Source organism: Hippocampus comes, unplaced genomic scaffold (genome assembly GCF_001891065.2).
Source record: "Hippocampus comes isolate QL1 unplaced genomic scaffold, H_comes_QL1_v1.1 scaffold153, whole genome shotgun sequence".
In the NCBI taxonomy this organism is placed as follows: Eukaryota; Metazoa; Chordata; class Actinopteri; order Syngnathiformes; family Syngnathidae; genus Hippocampus; species Hippocampus comes.
Window position 1 is genome coordinate 113061 of NW_017805991.1, and position 23461 is coordinate 136521.

General features: G+C 39.7%; 3 protein-coding genes and 1 long non-coding RNA gene across 4 annotated transcripts; 2 read left to right on the forward strand and 2 right to left on the reverse strand.

The window, feature by feature from the left end:
- Positions 1-2362: 2362 nt before the first annotated feature.
- On the reverse strand, positions 2363-5056 carry them4 (thioesterase superfamily member 4). Its single transcript, XM_019892175.1, has 6 exons — positions 4303-5056; positions 3715-3904; positions 3444-3606; positions 2766-2876; positions 2504-2628; positions 2363-2408 (listed from the first exon to the last, which is right to left on the reverse strand). The coding sequence occupies exons 1-6, from the start codon at positions 4453-4455 to the stop codon at positions 2365-2367; spliced, it is 786 nt and encodes a 261-aa protein (XP_019747734.1). The 5' UTR covers positions 4456-5056; the 3' UTR covers positions 2363-2364.
- A 3943-nt stretch (positions 5057-8999) lies between these two features.
- Positions 9000-13932, forward strand: LOC109529030 (neurofilament medium polypeptide). The gene is made up of 4 exons (XM_019892176.1): positions 9000-9313; positions 11060-11114; positions 12362-12476; positions 13584-13932. The coding sequence occupies exons 1-4, from the start codon at positions 9020-9022 to the stop codon at positions 13735-13737; spliced, it is 618 nt and encodes a 205-aa protein (XP_019747735.1). The 5' UTR covers positions 9000-9019; the 3' UTR covers positions 13738-13932.
- Positions 9606-11053, reverse strand: LOC109529032 (uncharacterized). Its single transcript, XR_002170766.1, has 2 exons — positions 9971-11053; positions 9606-9853 (listed from the first exon to the last, which is right to left on the reverse strand). It is a non-coding gene; the product is annotated as an uncharacterized LOC109529032 (long non-coding RNA).
- A 6766-nt stretch (positions 13933-20698) lies between the features above and the next one.
- Positions 20699-22938, forward strand: LOC109528972 (prostate-associated microseminoprotein-like). Its single transcript, XM_019892069.1, has 3 exons — positions 20699-21345; positions 22330-22438; positions 22507-22938. Exons 1-3 carry the CDS (start codon positions 21240-21242, stop codon positions 22679-22681), a joined length of 390 nt encoding a protein of 129 aa, XP_019747628.1. The 5' UTR covers positions 20699-21239; the 3' UTR covers positions 22682-22938.
- The last annotated feature ends 523 nt before the right edge of the window (positions 22939-23461 follow it).

Here is a 23461-nt window from a genome sequence, read left to right on the forward strand (position 1 = left end):
ACACATTTAGACACGTAATTTTTTTTTCAAGGTGGCAAAAATATTTACATTTAATCACGTCCTTAATGTATGTCCTTATAAAGTACAATAGTATGGAGTTCTGTTTTTATTATTTAAAAACATTTTTTGTTAGGTCGCTGGAACAAATAAACTCCACTTCCATTCATTTTAAAGCTGATTTGAGAGATAAGAAGCGTGGTCACAGCGTGAATTAAATTTAAAGATAAATGTCAAATCCAAAGTTTTCCCTTAGAAGTAATCACCCGAGAGTCTAACACACTTTTCCTTGAGATTGGGAAGGAAAAAAAAAATCTCATGAATCATGTTGGATGAGTAGGAAGGTTGCTTCAACATGTAGATGTTATTCCAGGTAATGTCAGATGCTCAAAGCATTGAGAGCAGGTGCGTTGTCATGGTGAAGTAGCCAGAATTAAGGGTAAAACGTGTAGTTTGATTTGTACATATATCTTGTGTGACACCAGTTCTGAAATTTAAATATGGTAAATAAAAAAATCTACACAAACTGAACAAATACATTTCAATTGACTAACTTTAATAAATCCCCTAATTTAATACAACAAATAGTAAAAGACTCGAGAATGTAAATGTAATTTGATGGGCTGGATTAATGAGCAGGTATATGGCCCATGGGCCACCTCATCTAGAATGGTTTTAGCTCTCAACCAAAGTATTGCAAAATATATGATGCAGTGCAGTTACACACCATTAAAAACTAGAAGCACAATAATACTTTGTCTAATTTTAATTAATACGATTGTGGCAATAAAAACGGACCTTTGTTCTTTATACAAGTCCAATTTTTATTACAACACATTAAAAGAAAACTTCAAAACCACTAAATAGAACCAAAACAGGTGACCAATAATATTTCTGTTCTGGATGACTGTGATAAAGCGTTTTTAACCGAAAAACTTCCACAAACTTGACCACATGAGTCTTCACACACACATGCGCACGCACACACAACCAACCACTAATATGTTTGTAGATTGCAAGGTTGCTTTTCCAACTGTGTTTAACTGAGGTTTGAGAAGTGAGGGGCCCTGAAGACTGACAAACCACACAACTGCGTGCGCTTAAATAAGCGTGTGTGTGTGTGCCGTGTCAGCGTTGTAACTGATAAATACTGCACAACATCTCGGCGAATTGTGCAATATGAATGGGGTCTGAAAAAACATGATGGAGAGTGCTTCTTAAATATAGCATTTTTTTTAATCTCTGCTTTTGTCCTTGTCGTATCAAGAATACACAATATCAACAATTACGGCAACTGTGTCTTTCCCCAAATGATCTTTGTTCAGTGAATCCAAAATTACTTGAACATGTTCCCCAATTTTTTTCAATAATTCACACATTTGCAAACAAAATGTAGTGTCTTCCATTAATTAGCCAAAGGCAAGGCTTTATTGTGAAACAAACAACCATACAGTAAGGTACAGTTTCAAGCATTCACTGCACTCAGTAGCTGCAAAGTTAGTAAAATAATTGTGAGAAATAATGCTTAGATATGTGTTGGTGTTAGTAAAACATGAGGTAGTCAAGTAATAACATATTGTACAGCAATTCCTCATTAAGTCACATGAGCAGTCACTCAACACACACAATCTATTTTCTTAAGCGCTAGTCCTCACTAAGGTTAGGACCGAGTTGTAGCCTATCCCAGTCACTTTGGGTGAGAGTTGCAAGTCCATAGCACAAAAGGCATTCACTCACATTCACACCTATGGACAATGTAGTCTTTAGTCAATGAATGTTACATGCCCACACCCAGATTCGACCTTCCAACCTCAGTCTCAGAACTGTATGGTCGAATGTGCCAATCACTCCTATGCTGTGTTACCCTTATACAGAAGCTCCTAAAATAATTTGGCAAGTAAAATAAATATTTATCCATCCATCCATCCATTTTTCGATCCACTTTATCCTCACAAGGGTCGAAGGGGGTGCTGGACCCTATCCCAGCTGTCTTCGGGCAGTCGGCGGGGGACACCCTGAACCGGTTGCCAGCCAATCGCAGGGCACACAGAGACAAACAACCATCCGCGCTCACATTCACACCTCGGGACATTTTAGAGTGTTCAATCAACCTGCCATGCATGTTTTTGGAATGTGGGAGGAAACCGCAGTACCCGCAGAAAACCCACGCAGGCCTGGAGAGAACATGCAAACTCCACACAGGAAGGCCGGAGCCGGGATCAAACCCACAACCTCTGCACTGTGAGGTCGACGTGCTAACCACTGGGCAACCGAGCCGGCAATAAATATTTAAAATAAGATACATTATACTGTACTCAAAGGCACACCAATAAGTCTTTCACTTATTAAAATGCAGTGGTTTTTGTGTCACATTCCCAATAAATGGCCGACTTTGATAGACAGGAAGAGTGCTAAAAAACAAACAAACAAACAAACAAAAAAAAAAAACAACAGTCAGGAAATAAAATTTCTGTCAAATAATGTAACATGCTGTAAATGATGTTACCTGTTGCCTCAGTGTGCAGCTTGGAACCATCAGTGCTGGTCACTTTACAGGAAATGAATGTTTTTCTACCTTCCTTGTTGTCAAGGGAGGATTCGAGTATCACTGTACTTCCCAACGGGATGGGGCTTTGAACAAATCAACATATATCGTCAGTTTATAATGCTGAGGATTCTGCACCAATTGAAACAAAACTTGCCATAGCATGGCAATAATTCCAATTGACTACACAAAAAAAAATATTCTGCAACAAATACATTGTTACCTGCGGTAATTGATGTTGAGATTGGCTGTCATGACTGGTCCAGACAGGAAAGTTGCATGAGCGCCTGTGACAGAGTCAATCATAGTGGCGATTGCCCCCCCGTGGACATGCCTGGAAATACATGCAACAGCTTTTCAATGACACACTTTCCCCCCCAAAATTCTTAATAAGTGAGGAAGTATTAGCAAGGCCACACAAAAGAGAAGACAGAACAATGCAACCCCCCCCCCACAAAAAAAAAGTAATTTCCCTAGCATAAAGACAAAATTTCATCAAAATAAACTTGTAATATGAAAAACATTTTTTTGCAAGCCTAGTGTAGTTTTCAGGAGGATATATAATTCAAGAGAAAACAAGTGATTTTATGAGAATTTAGTCATTGTAGCATATGAGTAAAAACAACGTTGTAATTTCAAAAGAATAAAATTAAGAATTCCCTCCACCTTGCCTAAGGTCCCAAAGCATGATGCACCCACCACCATGCTTCCTGTAGGTATGGTGTTCTTTTGATAATGAGCAATTTTGTGTTATCGCCCAACACACTTTTTGGAATCCTCGACAAAAAGTTTATCAGACCTTAACACCTCTTCCAACATGTGTTTGGGATATTTTGCCTGTTTTGTGTTTTATTTTATTTTTATTTTTTTACGGGCAGTGTTAAATGGCCAGATGACTCACCCTGGAGGGCCCTCCAGCAGGTGTCCAGCCTGGAAAATGCAAACACATCTCTGCTCTTCTTTGTTAATAAACATGACATACTCAAATGCAGCTCCTGTGGTTTTGATGCTTCGGGTGAAAAGACGATTTTTGGACTGGATTAATTTGCTGAGATAGGCTCCTCCTGAGAAGAGAAAGAGGTATGGTGAGTCAGCAGCATCATGCAAATGTTGTCGAAGTTTACCATTTATGAGAGCGAATAGGTGTGTTTAGACAATTCAAATGCTTTCACCTGCGGCATACTTGAGGGTCCGATTGTAGCTGGGCACTCTCCTCCAAGGTCCCCTTTGTTTCTCTCCAGATTCATTTTCCGGCTCACATTGGCTGTTGTAGAAGTCATACAAGCGCATCATTTCTGCACTCCACGAGGAGTTGGGTAGGCTGAAGTCCCGAGGCTTCAGGGAAAAGGAAAATGGCAGTGCCTGCATACAAAATTAGGATACAATATCTCCAGTGTCAGTAAATTCAAACTTTTGATTTTTTTTTAATTCGTTTGGCAGAGTTTTGTTAAGTCGTCATAGTGAACTCTCAAAAGACTGCAAGTCAAAGTCTTGAGCAATTTAACTCGAAGTAGAGATCCAAACTGTATTTCGTATGAATTCAAGGTTCATTTGACTTTATTTATGCGTAAGCCTAAGCACCAGTAAGACGAAACCATTAACGTATACATAAACCTGGTATTGTTTATTGCAATACAGATTAATTCATTGCGTATTTATTCCTTACTCGTATTCATACACCGTTATTTCTACCAATATTACAGGTCAAACTGAGAAAACCTCGTTCACCTTGTCTATTGTACAATAGGGTACATACATACCACCATACTCCGCACAAAGCTGCTTCCGAATGGCAAACCGGTAGACGAACGGCAGAAATGAAGACACACGGATGGAGATGAAGCAAGGCGCTGGCAGCCCGTCAACAGTCGTAAGAGGCTTCTCGCCATCTTCGACATGACGAGGGGCTGCATCAGTCGTACAGAGTCTTGGTCATAAATGTCTAAATTGAGGGAATTTCGGCGTTAAAACGGAGCTAACCAAAAACGTTCAACGGCCGATAAGTCATTTACCGTAAGCATATTTTAATAATGCGTTTGTGTCCGGCTGTGGCAAAACATCGGAACAACCTGATGTAAAATAGATGACTTTCAATAAAACTGGTTCACCCTTGTCAACTTCCGCCGACGTAAGGCTTACGTCAGCTCACGTGTTCATCCCCACCTCGTGTTTGGATGAAAGAGTTCTTGTGACGTAATGTGTACGCCAGGTAAACAAATGTGCCTTATGTGTTTTGTGAGTAACGTTTTGATTGTTTAAAATAACAAAGAAAAAAAACAGAACGAATACTAAACAAGAAAAAAATATATGATTGTGGTTGTAGTTTGTAGTGTTGTACCGAAAGGCAAGTGAACATTTATCTGTGTGGAATGACAGACATGAGACGAAATGGAAAACTAATTTTATCGAACATAATGGGGAGGGAGCGGGCATAATCGCTAATTTGTGAATTAAAGTACAAATTGCAGTCTAGTTATTCCAGGATAGCTATTCTCAAAGTAAAAAAAACATTTTTTAGGTATGTTTATTTTGCTGTTACACACACAAAAAAGCTGAAAGAATCTAACAATCACACACAACCACAGAGCAAAACGTTGGCTCTTTGGCTGTATCAAAAATTTCTCAATTTAATTTTAACACCAAAGAGGATTTAGTGTAACCACACAACTGTACAAAATGCAGCCCTGCATGGCTCCTACGCAAATTCACTGTGAGCATTGACTGTTTCTGAAGTGTCCTTACTGCGCAGCATCAATACCACACAACCTCCTACAAAACAAGAACAACATAAAGCAAAAACTATTAGTGCATTTGGCAGAAAACAACTTTAACATATTGTGGCTGACAAGATATTGTCTCTGTTCAGACTAAATGTTTTTCAGATCTTACCGAACTTCTGCAAAGCTTGGATCAGCAAAAATGCAAACAGCTTTGTCTCGATCCAAAATATGCTGTTTTACATTCTGCATTTCCTCCTCAGCTTTTCTTCTATCCTCTGCGTGATCAGCTGAACAGTGTGACAAAAGACAAAAAAACAAAAAAAAAAACCACGACAATAAGAAAGAATTTGATGCAGCATGATATTAGTCTTAAACCACACACAAACTGTCGGAAAAAAAATAAAGCAAATGGCAGCAGTTACATTTAGTTTATAGTGTATTCAACCAGGGTCGATGAACTGTATTGATATCTGGCCGATCTGTGTTGCAATTCCATAAAAACATTTGGAAACACAATACGTACCTTTGACTTTATTAGCGGATTCGATGACAGCTTTCTTCTTGCTCTCTGCACTTCCCTTAAAAATAAATAAATAAATAAATAAATTGTTATTTTAAAAAAATAGACTGTTAAAATCGAGATGCAGGGAGCAGTTATTATATCCTGTTGAATAGGCAGGCCCAGAGTGGGAATATGGATATTCTCGTGAATTCCTGCAGGGCGGGCCTGTTATATACGCTGATCAGGCAAATATTCCAGCCTGCATATTAATTTCCTGTGGTCCTCGGATCTGTTTTGAAATCAAAGTGGGTTCACAGTATTCAAATACATTACCCGTCCAAATGAACTAATGCATATTATACATAGCACAAAAGGGGCTACCTTTGTTACTACGGGTGTTCCATGTCGCAATGATGTAAAGGTACAGTGTGTAAAATTTTAGTGCCATCTCGTGGTGAACTAATTGAATACAATGACCTCAGCTCAAAAAGCGTGCATTTTGAACCATGCGCACTACGGTGCCTCAGAGAGACCACACTTCACAAACCTACGTCCAATTTCTTCAGCAGAGGGGGAAGCAAAATATTAATGTCCCAATGACTTCTAGTACTGGGGCGGCCCGGTGGGCTAGTGGTTAGTGCGTCAACCTCACAGTGCAGAGGTACCGGGTTCGATTCCAGCTCCGGCCTTCTTATGTGGAGTTTGCATGTTCTCCCTGTGCCCGCATTGTTCTCCCACATTCCTAAAACATGCATGCTGATTGAACACTCCAAATTGTCCCAAGATGTGAGTGCGAGCGCAGATGGTTGTTCGTCTCTGTGTGCCCTGTGATTGGCTGGCAACCGGTTCAGGGTGTCCCCCGCCTACTGCACGAAGACAGCTGGGATAGGCTCCAGCACGCCCCGCGACCCTTGTGAGGATAAAGCCAATAAGAAAATGGATGGATGGATGGACTTCTCATAGTCCCTCATGTCAGTGCATCGCATTTGTTACATATGCTACAGTCATCATGTTGAGGAACTATTTTATAATAAGTTTGTGACTTTTGGGTATCCGTAGCAGAAAGATGATGGTGACACATGGCAGTCTCCTGTCTGGGAGGCAAGTCCTACCTAATTAGCGAAATATAATTAGCGATTACTTCACCTACAATTACATTAGAAAATTATGCTGATGTGATAGAACATCTTTTTATGTATTTATTATTTTTTTAGCAGTATTTTAAAGTTGGAGTTGATGCCAATATTCTTTAAGGTGGGACTTGGTGTAAAAGGTTTGACAACAAATGATCAAACTGGTCTGGGACTGCAAGCTGTTATTCTTGATCCTTGAGTTATTTTGATAAAAGCATGCCACTGACATGTTTTTACACACCTAGGAATTGTTTTCAAGAATGTAACACATTCATAATAAATAGAATACGATAATTATGAACTTTAAGAACAAATCAAGATGTTCCTACTTTCTTGAAGCTTCATTAAAAAAATACACATCCACACAATCATGTAAAGTTACATAAACACGATTACCACAATAATACTGATATTAAATTAATCCGTACCTCTGGTGTCAATAAAAAAGTAAATACAGTATTAGCATTTTTCCAAAGGCTGACTTTTATTTGTTCTTGCATAAGATTGTGCAAGAGTACCTAATGAAATGGCGTTATAAAGTCTTTCGTGGTACCTGCTGTAGGTTGCATTCAAAATAAATACAGTAGAAAATAATGTGCTCATGCTAATGTGCGTGTTGCCCTTGCCTTCTCTTCGACGCATGCCTGCAAACGTTTTTGATGCTCCTGCTCCGCTTTTTCAGCAGCTGCTTTGCGCTTCTTCAGCTCGTCCACCCTGCCCATGACGGACGCCAGGTTCGTCTCCAGCTCCTTGATTTGACTTTTTATTAGGGTGATGACTCTCTCTCCCCTCTTGGAATCTGCAAGGTGTTCCACCGTGCGGGTTCTTAAGTGGCGCAGTTGCAACTCCTGGCGTACAGTCTGGAGGATCATCACGGCCATTACAGCCATGCTGGAGAACGTTAAAACAACCACTAACTTCATAATTGGGATTAAATCACGCAGCTCGCTGCTGTCAACCGGACTCGCTGAACCACTTGTTCATTTGGGCGTGTCAAAGCACCTATTTCCTCGTTACTTGACGTGACGCACCGACACACACATCTTGATAGGTAACACTCAGGTTACGGTACGGGCATATATATATATATATATATATATCCCAATGTGCTCCAGTACCCACCGAAAACCCATGCAAGCTTACGAAGAACATGTGGCATACATACATACATACATACATACATAGTTTTTTTCCAAAAATAAATCAACGAAAATGTTCATATCTATCCATCCATCAATTTTCTGATCCCCTTTCCCCACAAGGGTTGCGGGGCGTGATGAAGCCTACCCAGCTGTCTTCGGGCAGTAGGCGGTTTACACCCTGAAGTGGTTCCCAGCCAATCGCAGGGATGTTCATACTATTCAGGTAATACGCATGTCATTCAAAATTTACAAAAACAATTATTAAGCCTCCTCGTTTTGTTTATAGAGCAGTAGAGAAGACCCAGTGCAAGTGCAACTCAGATATTTGGCATCTTGTGGTGTTTCTGTAATATTATAACTCTACAGTCGACTCGTACTTATTGACAGTTCGACCCCCCAGATTCACATATTCTCAGATCTTTTTTTCCCATTTTTTTCCCGGATTTCTTCCCTCACTCCCCCTGGGTTTTTTGTGTGTGGAAAATGTATATTTTACGTTTCGCAACATTTTAGAATACTGTATTTGTTTGTGTTTGCAAAAACATAAAAAATAAATTTTATCAAGGTGTCACTCAGAGTGCGCCCGCAAGCCACCAGTTAACCCATCGATCCTTGAAGTATTACCACATTAATGACATTTAACAAGAAAAATCTATTTCTATATTATGGTTTTGAAAAATGTTTCATCTTGTACATTTTAGACAATAAATAAATAAATAAATATGCAGTTTTCAGGTAATGGGCGTGTTTTACGGCAGACCTGGGCGTGTTTACGGCTGACTGGAACAACTCGCTGTAGAACGTCGTTTCCAGGTCCTTCACCGTCGCGTTTTATTTTAGGTTAAAATAATACATTTTTTATTAATTTTAACAGAACGATAAAAACCCGCGCGTGGAAGCTAACTAAGCGGTACCATGACGTTTAATTAAAAACCTTTTTTGGGGCTACCTGACAAGACGTCCCCGGGTGAATATCAAGGATGAAGTTTCAACTGCTGCTGCCTCTGACCATTGCGTTGACTGTGGCCCTGGTGGTAGTCATTAAAAGCCGCAAACAAGAGCACGACAAAGTGGACAAACGGAACAAGTTCGAGAGTATGAAACTGCGGGTGACTAACGACGTGGTGGGAGAGTACCAAACGGAAAAGATCTCCTTGGAGAACCACATCGAAAGCGCCCAAAAAGAGGAGAAAATGTTACGGACCGATGCGGAGTCGTGTGAGCAGAAAGTCCTGAAAAAGAAGAAAGAAGTGGAAGCGTGCCAAGGAGCTGTGGTAAGGAACAATTATGTACTCTCGTATTATTATAATTATAGCCTACATGATAATTGTCGCTGGTAAACACTTCAAACCAGTCTCATTGCCCCCAGGAGAAGGAAAGTGTTCTCCAACCTTTATTGAGCAAAGACACAAAAATCTCATAACACATCATTAAACGAAAGTGTCAACCAAATTACTGTATACTGAAATAACGATAATCTTGTCTCGGTGAACTCTTTTTTTTTTTGCATTGAGAAGTGCATACACAACACAGTGTATAATTGACATAAAATGTTAATTTTTGGGGGGGGGGTGGTATATGAAAAGCACAAAAAAATGAGAGTCATCACTTGGAGAAAATATGGCACGACAGTGACATTACCAAGAACTGAGCATCTCTAAAATGGATGAAACATTGATCAGGAAGGCTACCAAGGAGCCTATCCCAGCCATCTTCGGGCAGTAGGCGGGGGACACCCTGAACTGGTTGCCAGCCAATCGCAGGGCTCTTGTACTCACATCTTCTTTATATGTCAGGTCTCTGCAGTCCTGTGCCTAGATGGGGGCGGGGGGGGGGCATTTGAACAAGGACCATTTTATATCCACTGGAACTGTATTTTCTGCCATCTAGTTCTGCTTGTCACTATACATTGATAGCATGGACAGATGAACAAAAATACATTATGCACAAAAGGTACCTGTTTATTCACCAGCTGCCAGTCATATACATATACTGTATATCACAATTGTGATAAACCCAAAAGTCGTGAAGGATAGACATAGCCACTATTTCACATTCCATCGCTTTACTAAACAAATGATAAGAAAAGAATAATGAGACACACGCACATTCATACACACGCTCCCAATAGCCACAGTTCACATTGAGTCATTCAACACATTGACTATGTGTTGGCAAGGCTACTCTCCACTCTCATTCTCTGACGCCCACGTCACTCACCAGGCCCGGCCTCACCTTGTAAAGCCAGTCATCTGTTCTATGTAAAGTGTTTTGTTACAGCTGCAGCTGTTGTGAAATGCACTATGTAAATAATGTATTGTATTGTATTGTATTCTATTCAAAGGCTGGTGGACTACAGCAAAATGCGTGAATGGTGACCCTGAGTGGGCAGAAATATCTGCACCTCAAATGCACATCATTTTGTGTTTAACAAAAATCACATTTTTATTCACTTGCTCAATTAATCGATGCAACAATCGGCTTGACTAAAAAATATTCACCAGCTACACCTAGACTGTACATACAATACATACGACAGAATAATAGCGTAGTGTTTAACTAAACTTGCCCAAATTTCACATTGAGTACATTTGTAAGGTAATTGTGACAAGATCATTATTTTGTGGCATATGAGTTTCACTTTATGATTTTTTTTTTTTAAATCAAGATTTTTCCCCTCCCCCACACAATTGATTGAAACGCAAATGTCGTTAGATGTCCCACCTCTCTAACAGTGCCGATGGAAAACTGTGCTAATTTTAGGATTTTGTTATACGGCGACATGGCAAAGAGACATTACATATTACACGTACACATATTGCACAACTTTGGGAAAATGTGTAATATACAATATTTAACTGTACAATTCTTAGCAGTGATCATGGAGTGAAAGATTTGGACATGTTGTTGGTATGCCTTTTGTTCTTGATCATCCCGGTGATGAATCGTGTGTGAAATTTGACTGTGGACTGTGCATGGTGTTGAATTATGTTGCTGACTTTCTTTTTCCTTTGCTGCAGAAATCAGTGAAAAACGGGGTGGCCGGTTTAGAAGGACAACTGCGGAATCTGCACGGTAAATCTTGTCATGATGGATTGTCCATAACCAACATCATGTTCAAGCACAAGGGTGTCCCATACATGCACGATACCCTAGACCGCAGTTTGGTGATCAATTTTGTAGTTGTGTCATTGGACTTGCGGTTGTATGCCTTGAAGACTCAAGTGACTGTAACTGCCTTGCTAGTAATAATCTTGAATAATGCGCACTACAAGAATAAAATCTTTCCTTGTTGTGAAATATTCTTTCATATTCTGCCTGTAGCTCAATAGTATCAACAGGAATAGATGGTCAGTCTAAATCAGTCATTTCCAAAATACGGCCCGGGGGCCAATTGTGACCCGTGTTCAAATTTCAACCGGCCCACAGCCTCTGGCGTGAAATCAATTATTTATTGCCCGTTAGCACTGTTGACCATTATACAAAATACACACGTACAAAAAAAGCTATGATATAATTCACCAGAGGATGGCGGCAAACCCACGGCAGCGCTTTCAGATGCATTCGGAAATACTCTCCGAATGTGCTAGGCCTCTCCGAAACACGCCACTCTCTCACATATTCGTGTTAGGCGCCGCTGCATGACCCTTGCACCAGCCTATTGGTAAAATGGAGACTGTCGCAAAGGAAAGGAAAGTTGATGTCGCTTCCAGGATAAGTGGAAATTGGCTTTTTTTCCCACAGAAATACGAAACAACTGCGTCTGCCTAATTGGTCAAAAGACTCTAGCTGTTTTCAAGGAATACAACAAGAGGCACTAACAGCTGAAACACGCAAACTACAATGAGATGACTGGGAATGAACGCTGTGAAATTGCGACTGAAAGCTGAATGGTTAGCCCCACTCACAGGATTTCACTTCACCAAATCTGGCCCTCTTTGCAGGAAGTTTGGATGAAATATATGATGGTAGAACACTGAAGCGCATCAGTGTAAGGCAACCGTGTGGAAACGGCAGCAAGCCAAAATGAATTACCTGCAGCACAGAGTCACATTGGTATCTAAAATACTATACAGTGCCTGTATATGAAAATCTTCCCGTAGACGTCGGGGTGGCCAGTAGGGTGGCCAGACTAGTCACTCGGTACTGTAACTCCGCCCCTGTGAAGTACTCTTGTCTGTATAGCCTCTTTTACATTGAGAACTCAGTGTTTTGTGTTTGCACGCCTGTCCTGGCGTTCCACTATAGTCACACAAGCGCTATCCAACCCCCCGTTCAGCAGCACTTATTGTTGTGCTCAATGTTCCTCGTGTGACTTGCAGGTAAAACGAGTAAAGAGAAGGAATCATGGATTGCCAAACTGGAATCACTGAAAAAGGAACTACAGGAGCCGAGTGCTGTGTGTGCCTTTTTGAAGAAAGGAGCACATTCTGCAAGGTATGCATTGTTTCCACGTTCTGCATGTATTTTGCACCCCCAATGCATGCAGAGAGCGCTAATAATTCTGTCTCATGTTTCAATGGTACCTAATCGCCTCTGAGTGGATTGGTACTCAGTCAACAAACTTAATGAGTGTTTTGCTTGTACAGACGTCGTATTCCGATGTCTGTGCTCATCAAGTAGCTCCGAGTGTTTCGTTTATCCTGAATAAAGAGGAGACTATGTGCAAAAAAACGACATGGCGTTTCCGCATCTGAGATTTAAAGTTCCTGTGAAGTGAAAATCAACAAGTCTTGTAAAATTGACACCACAGACAAGTGTTGCTTTTAACCCTGCAAAATTTGAGTGGTTTATGAAAATCGGAACGTACTGTATATAAAATGAGGCTTGAAAATTAGGTGGGCGTTACTGCTGAATGTACTGAAACCACACCCCACTCAACTGCCAATCAATCGATCAATCAAATTCTACTCCCTCTAGCATCTAAGCCCACACACATCCCGACATGTTGGCAAAAATATATTTTCTTAAAGTCTCCGATGGCTGGAATACATCTCACCGGGTCCTAACGGAACTTCCCACGGCGGGAGGCGCTCGTCACCAGCTATCTCGCGTGCTAACCACGGCATCTCTTGGCCCTTCGAACTGGCAACGAGCTCATCTGTAGCGTCACCTCCTTGTCTGGGTCCAGATGATAGAAAAACACTTCAGGGAAGTTGGCAGCACATGTTATTCAGCCTACATGCTGTTGTCGTAGAAATGAGCCAAGTAATTATAACTTCGGTAATTGTGTTGATGCGAACGAAGGCGCCTTAATTCATGAGGGGGAGGAGGGGGACTCATTCCCGAGTCCAAATGCGTCACTCGGCACCATTTTTGCCGCGGCTCAAAAAAAAAAAAAAAAAAAAAAAAAATCATGAAAACTTCATTGTGAATAACACTTTAACATGACATTGCCGCAATGGAGCACGACATAGTTCTCAGACTTTACAAAAGCTTTCAGCAATTACCTTTGAACATGTAGAAATTATTTCGAAACAAATATCGGAATTCATTTTACAGCGGTCTTTAAATTACAGTCGTCACTTTTTCTTTCTCTTGCAGTAAATTGTGTAACAATCAACCAGAAGCAAAAGGAGAGGTGCCGAGCACGAAGCAGCCAAAGGCAGAGGACTCTCTAGCTCAGAAGCCGAAAGCGGAGAACCCGAAAGCACAGAAGCCAAAGGCAAAGGCCCCTAAACGAATAGCAAAGGGTTGAGGACTTTGAGACTGAGGAGTTATAGGCGGACACTTCTAAACCTGAAAAACCAGTCGGAAGGTCCAACATTACAACTTTTGCATCATTTTCTATTCATATTGTGCTTAAGTTGTCAGATTGGATATTGCTATTCAGTTTCAACATGTTATTTATTTTGGTGGAATAAATAAAATGCTCCCTCAACGTCTCCCTTTATTGAATGCAACGATACATGTTGTGTGTTTGTACTGTATTGACACATCATCATCATTCTCCTCCTCCTGGGCAATCGGCCCCCGTCAGGGACTTGCCCCCCCCCCCACCGCCCGGGTCCCACACCCGGTACGACTCTCGCTGGTGCTTCGCTAGGTTCACACCCAGTGCGGGCCCCGGAAGGGCCCTTGCCTGATTTTTGTTTAAGGAGGGATGTGGGCGGCTACTACCACTCCCCTCCGTTCCGGTGGGGCGCGCGCTGGGCGCCTCACCTTCCGGTGAGACCCCACCTCCTTCCCTGCCAGCTGGTGGGCATTTAGCCACGTCTGGGGCCCAAGAGCCCCGGCGTTCCCCCCTCGCGCCACTCGGAGGCATCCCACCACGCGAGGCATCATCATTATCATCATTCAAACAAAAATGGTTGAATCTGCACATCAAAAGACTTTGAGAAGATTTAGAAAAGACCCTTGGAAAACTATCATCTCACACGTGTTCACATGTAAAGACAAAATTTTGACTTTTTAGTCACAGCCTAGTCTTGGACTGAGATTTTAAAAAGGCTCAGTTTTGCAGGGTCAGTATTTGTACAACTACTGTGATTTTAAAAATTTCCTGTTTCTGGTTTTGTTGATGTCAAGAATAACAGTTTATTCAACTATTGTTGAAGTAACTCTAATGTGGGGTATGGTAACAAGAAAATGCTTACAGTATCTCTGATTTATTAGATATGAGAATTTGAAATTTTGGTCCAGATTCTAGCAAGCATCATGGAAGTTGTCACGTTTGATTTGCTTTCGCGAGTCACATAAAATTATGTGGCGGGGCAGATCTGGCCCCCGGGCTTCGAGCTTGATGTACAGTATAGTAATTTTATTTTACTGTCGAGAACGCCCAACAGACAAAAAATAATGAGAGCCAACCAATCAGAAAGTGTTACCTGCATCAGGCGCGCCCTGTAACAATTTCTTATTTCAATACAGATTTGATTGAAAGAGCAAAGCTTATTTGGCCTCGACAATGATTTCTTTCATTGTGTCAATAAAGCGTTGTAAAGAGTGTTGTTGTAGCAATACGGAATTTAACAGGTCATGCAATTCAGCCACCTGCAAATGTATCATTCACTTAAGCACATTAGACTTATATGAAGAATAATTGGCTGCTTCTTGTTGGTCATGGGTTCATAATGACCTCATATTTATAAATATTTTGGTGAGTAATTTCACCTCGCCTTTATTTTACAAAACAAATGTATAAATATTTGCGCGAAAAAAAAGTTTGAATATGAAAAGACCCTAAGAGTCTTAGAAACATGCTAAACCGACAAAACATGACGGCATCAGACATTTTTATTTTTAACCTCAAAATGCTTTTTGTTATTTAACCTTTTTGGCCATGTTTGACTTTGCCCCCTCTGTGCACTTACCGCATCTGTTTGAGTGAGTGTATTAAAAAGTAGCCCCGGGCTCACAATTAGGCAATCAGAGGGCTGTCCTTCTGCCCCAATAGGCTCACAAGGTCAATACAGTAGCGGATACAGAAACGGTGGTACTTGTGGTCGAGGGGGTTTGACTGGGTTAGTTCGTCAAAATGATTTGGTCAACACAGTATGCTGATCATAAAAAGTCATTTTCAAGATATAGTTCAATCCATTTGTGTCCTTTCAGTCTTATCTCTATGATTGTATGAAGTGTGAAAGTGAGCGAACAATTGCGTCTTGACCGTTATGATGAATTTATAAAGACAAGCATGTCATGGGTGTTGGGATCATTTATGTACTTGTATCTGCAAAGAAGATTTTGATGTACTGGTAAATATATTTTTAAAAAAATGTTATTTGATGTGTTGTTTTTTTCTATCCATTCATTTTCTATACCCCTTATGCTCATTATGGTCACTAGTTTGCTGGAGACTATCCCAGAGGACCGAGGAGAGAGTTGGTGTACACCCTGGACTGGTTGCCAGCCAGTTGCAGTTTTAGTTTATTACATTTCCAATTGAATTGTCAAATATGGCTTTTGGATAAAATATTAACCTTAAAAAAATATTTAAATTACATATAATTTCAAATTGAAAAAAATCTTTTTTGACACTATAGCTGAAATATATGAAAACCAAATTAAAATACGAAGGTTAAAGTTTTCCAAAGAAAAATGGCGAATGCTGACAGTTTTTTTCAGATTCATGTTATATTTATTATTTCTGTTTATTTTTAACGTGATTGTGAAATTAAATCATATACTAAACACAAATTTCTACCTATCATTTGTGTATTATTATCCCTATTGGCCAGTCAAGAGCATCGTAGTCACGTTTCCAAAGTTCATCCTATGTGTGTCCTGCCTACAGGCAAAGCCTGAAAGTTATTTGATTGTGCAGCTGCAGTCATGAGTGCGCGTGTGTGTGCAAGAGAGCGCTCACAGTGGGATGAACATCACATCTATCGATTAGGCTAATGTGGAGAGGAAAGGCTGCAGGCCTGGATCAATACAAGTTTAATTACAAGCAGCACCAAATGTGTGCGAATGCGCGTGTCGCTGACATGAGTGGCCCCCCCAAACTCACAGACCGCTGTATATAAATACTGTCCCACTGAGGAATTGCTCACATACGCTCATTTTTAACAATTAATGCTCGTCGAGTGTGACTTTTTTCACTTCCTGCGAGAAATCTCGGTAAGTGTCATTTTAGCATGTGTTGATTTTTTATTTTTTTTTTGCAGAGCTCTGAAATTTCATCTTTTGCATGTTCACACCCATTTCTTAAAGCAAAGTGAAGCCTCAAGTTTGTCAGCTCTTTCTCCATGGTGCATCTGTGGCATTGCCCCATATTTAGCGACTCATGTGTCTCTATTCACGTTCAATGTCGTGTGTCATGTTTTTAGGTCGCCAGAGCATTCAGCAGAAGTTCCGATCAGCTGGACGCTGTGTGATATGTTTGATATTCGGTTGTTCTTGTGCTTTTCCATGTCAACTAAATATCAGACATATTCCTACGGCGTCCGGCACTGGCATCGTGCAAATAAGAAGCCCGCCTCATTGAAACAGTCAGTGAAGGGCCTCGCTTATAGAGCTGAAAACTGGATCTTTTTGTATAACTGAAATAGGTTTGTGCCTTTGGTGCCCTCATCAGAATCACTCTGCAATTGTGAAAATGTAGCAGAATGAAAATCCAAGGTCTAGTTATAAGCGGCCAAACTTGAGCGCACATGAGGAAGTACGATGATAAGTTTCTTAAAATTGGGTTAGTTCGTTTTATAACATTTTATGTCATTGGATGTACATGTCCTTAACGGGGCCCACATATTTCTCTGCTAACTACAAAACTGGCTCCAAGCATTCGGCGGGATGCAACCTGAACTTTTTGCCAGCCAATCGCAGGGCACACCTAGACAAACAATTGGCTGGCAACAGCTGCCTACTGCCCGAAGACAGCTGGGACAGGCTCGGGATAAAGCGGGACGGGATAAAGCGGATCGGAAAATGGATGGATGAATGGATAATTCCTGTCTTTGTGTAGCGCACGATAAAACAGTGAAATATTACTTCAAATCTAATGGCAACTTAAAAATTTTCAACAGTATTGATTTAAAATCTGTCCATCTGTGCATCTCCTGCGGGCCAAGCCCTCTTTGTCCATGAAATTTATAGTGACGCTCCTGGCTCAAAGGCACCTCGGTGGTTCTTTTAATAGAAGTAACAAAAACTTGCGGGATAGCACCGCACGGTGAGAACAGTCTCAACTGCTTATTCTGTCAGAAGTCACTTCAATTTCAAATAAACGGATGTACAGCGTAACGACTGAACTTGTTTGTGTTTCATTGTGGACTTCATTCTCTTTATGGGGATTTACATCCTGTTCTGAGAGCAAACATGCAAGTGTTTATCAAGCGAAATCATGGAACGGTCTTGCTGCTGGAGAGGGGAGAAAAATAATTTTCTTTTCTACCAGTGATGTCCCTAAAAATAATGTTGAGGTCATAACGAAAAGCGTTGATTATAAATCAGAGCCCAAATTTTTGTGTCAAGTCATTGGTGTTTAAAAAGTATATATCGTATTATAGTATTCCATATAGTTATACCGAATCAGAGGAATTAATGAAACATTTATTTTTTCAAATGAATTATTTTTGTTAACAAGCCAACTTAAATGTCTGATGACATCAAATAAAAAGTACAAAATGGAATTTTGCTTTTTTTTCTTCAGAAATGTGCCTACAGACATACTCTGTGAAGTAATGCTCACAACAAAAGACTGTAAAAATATTTTTTTCTTTCCTCTTTCCTTGTTTTAAAGCGCGCCGTTATCTGATCGCCTTGAACTTGCACATCCGCTTGCTTGACTCACAAATTTTGTCGGATGGGTCAAATGCAAAGCATGCGACGGGTCTGCCCATGCTTATGTACGTTTACTACTAGTGTACATATTTAAATCAAATAATTAGGCTCGTGTTAAATGATTTAAAGAGGGAAATATCACTTTTAAGTGAATTTTTGTTGTCTTTATTTGCATTTCTTGCAATGATTATTCTCCTTTTGTTCCTAATATTGTCAACTGGATTCTGAATGGATCTGGCTATTGACGACCTCTGAATTTCTTTTTATTCACAGTGTTACTTTCTGATATTTTCCAATTTCCTCCACATGCTGAATAAAGCTCGAGAGCCAGTAAAGACTGATTGTCGATGAATCAACAAAGCTTCATATCCTATTGAACCCAGCTGCTATTTTTAACCTTCTTAATGAATGTATTTTACATAGAAGGGACTTTTGGTCACCGTATGATGATCAAGCAGTCCATTTTTTAAAATGGCATAATAATCCATCCTTATGGAGTCATTTGCCAGTGATGCGTGATAAAGTAACCCCTGTTCGCCAGCACACAATACGCAAATGTGACATGCAACTAGTGTCACGAGATAAGTAGATAAGAAGTAATGTGAACCAGGCCTCTTTTGTTATCAGAAAAATCTCACAGAGCTCGAAAGACAGGTTAGGTGGCATAGGGATGGGCAAATATTAACAAAACAATGAACAACTACAATAGCAACCGTTTCAGCTTTGACCGCCAGCCTGTTGGGCCTGTTAGAAATTACAGTCCAAGTTTAATTTCCATAAAGCAATAGTAGTTGTTCTTGGACTCAATGACCAGGAGAGATATTTTCAAACAGATGCTTCACGTTATTTGTAGTTTGGTACCAGGAGACATAATGAAAACGACAGACAAATGCACACAATCAATTCAAAGATCAGTGAAGTATAAAAATTGTCAAAAAAATTATAACCGTGTTCTATAAGACCCAATACTTTTTTACCATTTTATTGGAAGCTGGCATTCAAAGATGATAAAATAAACAATGAAAGATAGACATACATAAACAAAAAATGACAAGACCCCAATTTTTTCTGTTTGATTCACGTTACACAAACGCAAGATTAATCGGATTACCGTGTTTACACCAGCAGAAAATATGACAGTCAACATTTTTGACTTGCATTGACAGCATGTTCCGACCTCATGTCTGTGAAAGAGAGTTTGTGAAAAATGCTTGGTGACATGGAAAATGACTTTTAAAATAAACAAACTGGCCAATAAAATATGTCAAATTGTTTATTTGAAGAAAGAAATAGTGCCATGGGCAAAATCCACGTATAATTAATTGATGGCCATTAAATTTATATAAAAATTTTATATATACACACACACACACACACACACACACACACACACACACACACATACATACAGTGGGGCCAATAAGTATTCAGCAACTTAAACATTTGCAAATTCACACATTTTAAAAGATAAACTAAGACATATTTGCCATTATTCCCTCCTCATTATTATCATTGTTATTATTTTCTTCTTTTTTTTTGTTTCCAATTAGTAAAAACATACCATATCAAAATGAGATATTCATTTTAAGTGCCGCTTAAAGGCCAAAGTTCCTCCAGTCATATAACATCTACATCAATCTCATGTAATTTAAATGATGGTTCATTACGTACTGTATCTGATATGAAATTGAATTAGACAAATTGAATTAGATGCACATCAGTGAGTTACATTGGTGAGTCATCCGTGATGATTAACAGGCAATTTGAGGAGCACACATGCTTGAAGTTTTACGGTTCTCAGCTTTTAACCAGTTTTGTATTGTCCAATAAAAAGCAGGCATCTCCAAATTTTGTGCAGTTTGATCCCTGCGTTTTCTGTAGCGCGTGTCACACTTAGGGTCACAGCTGAGCTAGAAGTCTATCACTACTGACTTTAGGTAAGAGGTGGGGTAATCATTGGACTGGTTGCCAGCCAATCACAGGTCAGCAATTATCGATACATTGGGAAAAACATTTACAATATATCCAGAAATGAAACTGAAAAATGGATCTTTCGTGTCATAATATGAACATTCACCAATAGATTGCAGACATGGCTTAGCTGCGCTGGATCTTTTGCTGCCCTACACGTGAGTAGGCCCAAAACATTTTTTGTAGATTTGCAATGATATGCAGGACAAACATAGAGTGAGTTTTTTTTTATTTATTTATTATGATTTTTTTGTGAAAAAATGCACCAAATGAGTTCTTTCACTCAATGTTGGTTTGCTGTTCAGCAGTTTTATGCCATCCTTGAGTGGTAATTTTTATACAAGAGAGACCTTGCACTGGACAAAAAAAAAACCCACATTTTTTTTTTTACACCCATTGAGAAATGTATCTGATAGATAAAATATATTAAGAGCACATATTTTGCACATATGCGCCTGTTTTGTTCATATCCAAAATAATAGTTTTGTCATACATCTTGTTATGAACCTTACATTATTCCCCTGTGCTGCCTGTTTGCAGAAAAATAAAGAAATAAAAACACAATTTGGAAACACTAGACTACATGCAAACAACGTTGACGGCAAAAGGGAAGAGCTCAAGGAATCTTGTGCACTCACACGCCTCATGTGCAGTTCCTGTGTAGAAAAATAGGTGCCTGTGTGTTGTCGCTGTGGTGATTCTCACCGAAGGAACCTTCTCCGGAGACAAATGTTATGTGAAAGAGTGCACATTGTATGCTCAGGGGGGTAATTCTTGTGAAGCAGCATCGTAATAACATCAGTGTATGTGTGTGTATGTGTATGCGTCATGTTTGTCTAATATGGGATGAGCATTAATGAGCAGGTTGTGGGGGTGGACAAATAGTAACCAGAAATGGAAAATGTGCATGCTGGCGATATAAATAAGTGAGCCCACCGTCCTTGTGGTGCATTGTCAAGGAGACTACGCTTTAAGTGGTTTTCTTTCTTGGAATAGTTTGCAGCGATGGCAACAGTACACGCGTTCTTGTTGGCGTATGCGGTCCTCCTCAGTGCCAGCGTACCCTTATTTTCACTTCATACCAGCGGGGAGTGCTTCTTCAACACCAAAGGTCAGTGCAGGATGAATTTATTATTTTTTTAATGGCATATCACAGATTTTAATAGCAAAGAGTTGCCTGGTTTCCCTTGATTTTACAGTTTAAAGGGACTTTGCAAGCACATCCAAATGCACGAGCTTTATAAATGTTACTTTCCTGCAATCTGTCACAATGTTCAACACAACAATCCCAGTGGAGCACAATAATGTACTTTGTGCACATTACATGCAGTTTGAACTATGAAGAAAATATGTGTAATATTCTAATCTTGTTTTTATGTATTCATTGTTTTTATTTGCTATTCACGATGTGTTATCTGTTTTTATTCAATACTGTAAACCTGTAATGGGAATTTCCCCACTGTGTTACAATCAAATGGCCATATTAACTCCCAGTACTTGTCAAATGTACGAAACCTGCACCCAATGTAAAGTTAATGCCAGAGTTGGCCTAAATCAAAAGCATTTGTCGTTCACAAAAGCATTATTTTATGCTTCTGTTTAATATTTTAAGTGTGAGGGCACTCTCCAAACCAAATTTATATGAATGTTTGAATGACTTTTGAATGACTATTTGAATGAAAAGGAATATATCATCTGCCATTCTTCTAACCCTTCATTAATTATTCATAATTAAACCCTAATTATTGGGAAAAAAAGAATAACAATTATGTTGTACACTTATGGGGAAACTTATGATGCATGTGATGCAACAATCAAGCAAATGTTTATTATTTCGTGCTATAAGAGGATTTGAGGTCCTAATATTTTGGGGCTTTTTCTAGAGTTGCATGGTGGGCTCCATCAGGCTGTGTGTAGAGTCCACACCGCTGTATTATAATTTATGTACCTCACATTACTCAGAGTGTGTGTAAATACACATTTCAAATAGTTTTATTTTTCAATATTTAATCTCACCATTCAAGAGCCGCAGTCTGTTACTCCACATACTTTAGTTTATGTTGCATTTAGAAATAATACATTACATATTTTGCAGGGAGTTGTGAGTACTTGGGTCAGGTGTATGGGATAGGACAGCGTTGGATCACTGCCGATTGTTACCAGTGTGTCTGCATGGAGCCTTTTGGAGTTGGATGCTGTGATCAGTAAGTACATATACCCCAAACCTATTTTCCCTCCCTGATTTCTATGCACGAATGTAACTTTCCAACAGCAGCTCCAAGCCTGTGGACTATCCTGAATGGTGTGACATCATCCGCAAGCCTGACTCTTGCACCAGTGTGGTGGTAATGAGAGCCAATCACAAGCTGCCCTGCCTGTGGGGACGAGGTCGCCTCCGGACAGCTGGGGGCCTCCCCTGGAAGGCTGACAATGATCCCATGTTTTGAGTCCAGTAACTTACGCAAAATAGAATAATGTTATTGTATATGATATCATCATATAATGTTGCATTTTTGTTTCCCCCTAAAAAATAACATTTAAACCATGAAGTGTAAACTGATTGTCATTCTGGTACAGTACAGTAGTGCCTTCAGATACAAGTGAACAAACTCATGATATTTTTGAGATACAAGCCACCAGTCTGGCGACTTTTCGCTTTGAGTTACAAGCAAAAATGTAAGATATGTGTAATAGTACGTGTAATTAAAAAAAAAATCAGCTGTTTAATTCCAATTCCAGTTTATTTTAAAACTAAACATAAAACAAAGAGATGCATGTTGTTTATTTAAAATGCCAAAGACGGACTACATAGTCATTGTGTTATCACCATGAGCGACAGATATTTGAACACAAGATGTGCATCAACACATATAGATAGACAATCTAACAATAATCACAGGTACATTCTCTTTATCCTGTGCGGACCTCCCCGCAAAATTACTACAGTTTACTGAGTCTCTCAAAGTGCTTGTGAAAGTCTTCTTCATTTGTATCTTCATGACTGTATATTACTGCCCCCCAGTGGCCAAGTCGCACATCCCAGAACTCTCAATGAATTATTCGAGGGACAAAATTTTTCATTGTTTACATTAAATTTGAGTGACTAAATGAAACTGGTATCTCAAGGCACAACTGGATTACATGAGGTATTACATTTCATTCCAATTTACCCTGTTTAAAAGTGGTGGTATGCTGTCGATGAGGCTGTCATCTGCCTGCCTTTATGT

Excerpts from the sequence above, each read along its gene's own strand:
- LOC109529030 (XM_019892176.1), top strand. The coding sequence starts at position 9,020 with ATGAAGTTTCAACTGCTGCTGCCTCTGACCATTGCGTTGACTGTGGCC. Across the intron at positions 9,314-11,059 it reads AAGCGTGCCAAGGAGCTGTG|AAATCAGTGAAAAACGGGGT; the intron begins GTAAGGAACAAT and ends CCTTTGCTGCAG. Across the intron at positions 12,477-13,583 it reads AAAGGAGCACATTCTGCAAG|TAAATTGTGTAACAATCAAC; the intron begins GTATGCATTGTT and ends TTTCTCTTGCAG.
- them4 (XM_019892175.1), bottom strand. The coding sequence starts at position 4,455 with ATGCAGCCCCTCGTCATGTCGAAGATGGCGAGAAGCCTCTTACGACTG. Across the intron at positions 3,905-4,302 it reads GCTTTGTGCGGAGTATGGTG|GCACTGCCATTTTCCTTTTC; the intron begins GTATGTATGTAC and ends TTTTGTATGCAG. Across the intron at positions 2,629-2,765 it reads CTCAACATCAATTACCGCAG|CCCCATCCCGTTGGGAAGTA; the intron begins GTAACAATGTAT and ends ATTTGTTCAAAG.
- LOC109528972 (XM_019892069.1), top strand. The coding sequence starts at position 21,240 with ATGGCAACAGTACACGCGTTCTTGTTGGCGTATGCGGTCCTCCTCAGT. Across the intron at positions 21,346-22,329 it reads GTGCTTCTTCAACACCAAAG|GGAGTTGTGAGTACTTGGGT; the intron begins GTCAGTGCAGGA and ends CATATTTTGCAG. Across the intron at positions 22,439-22,506 it reads GGAGTTGGATGCTGTGATCA|CAGCTCCAAGCCTGTGGACT; the intron begins GTAAGTACATAT and ends ACTTTCCAACAG.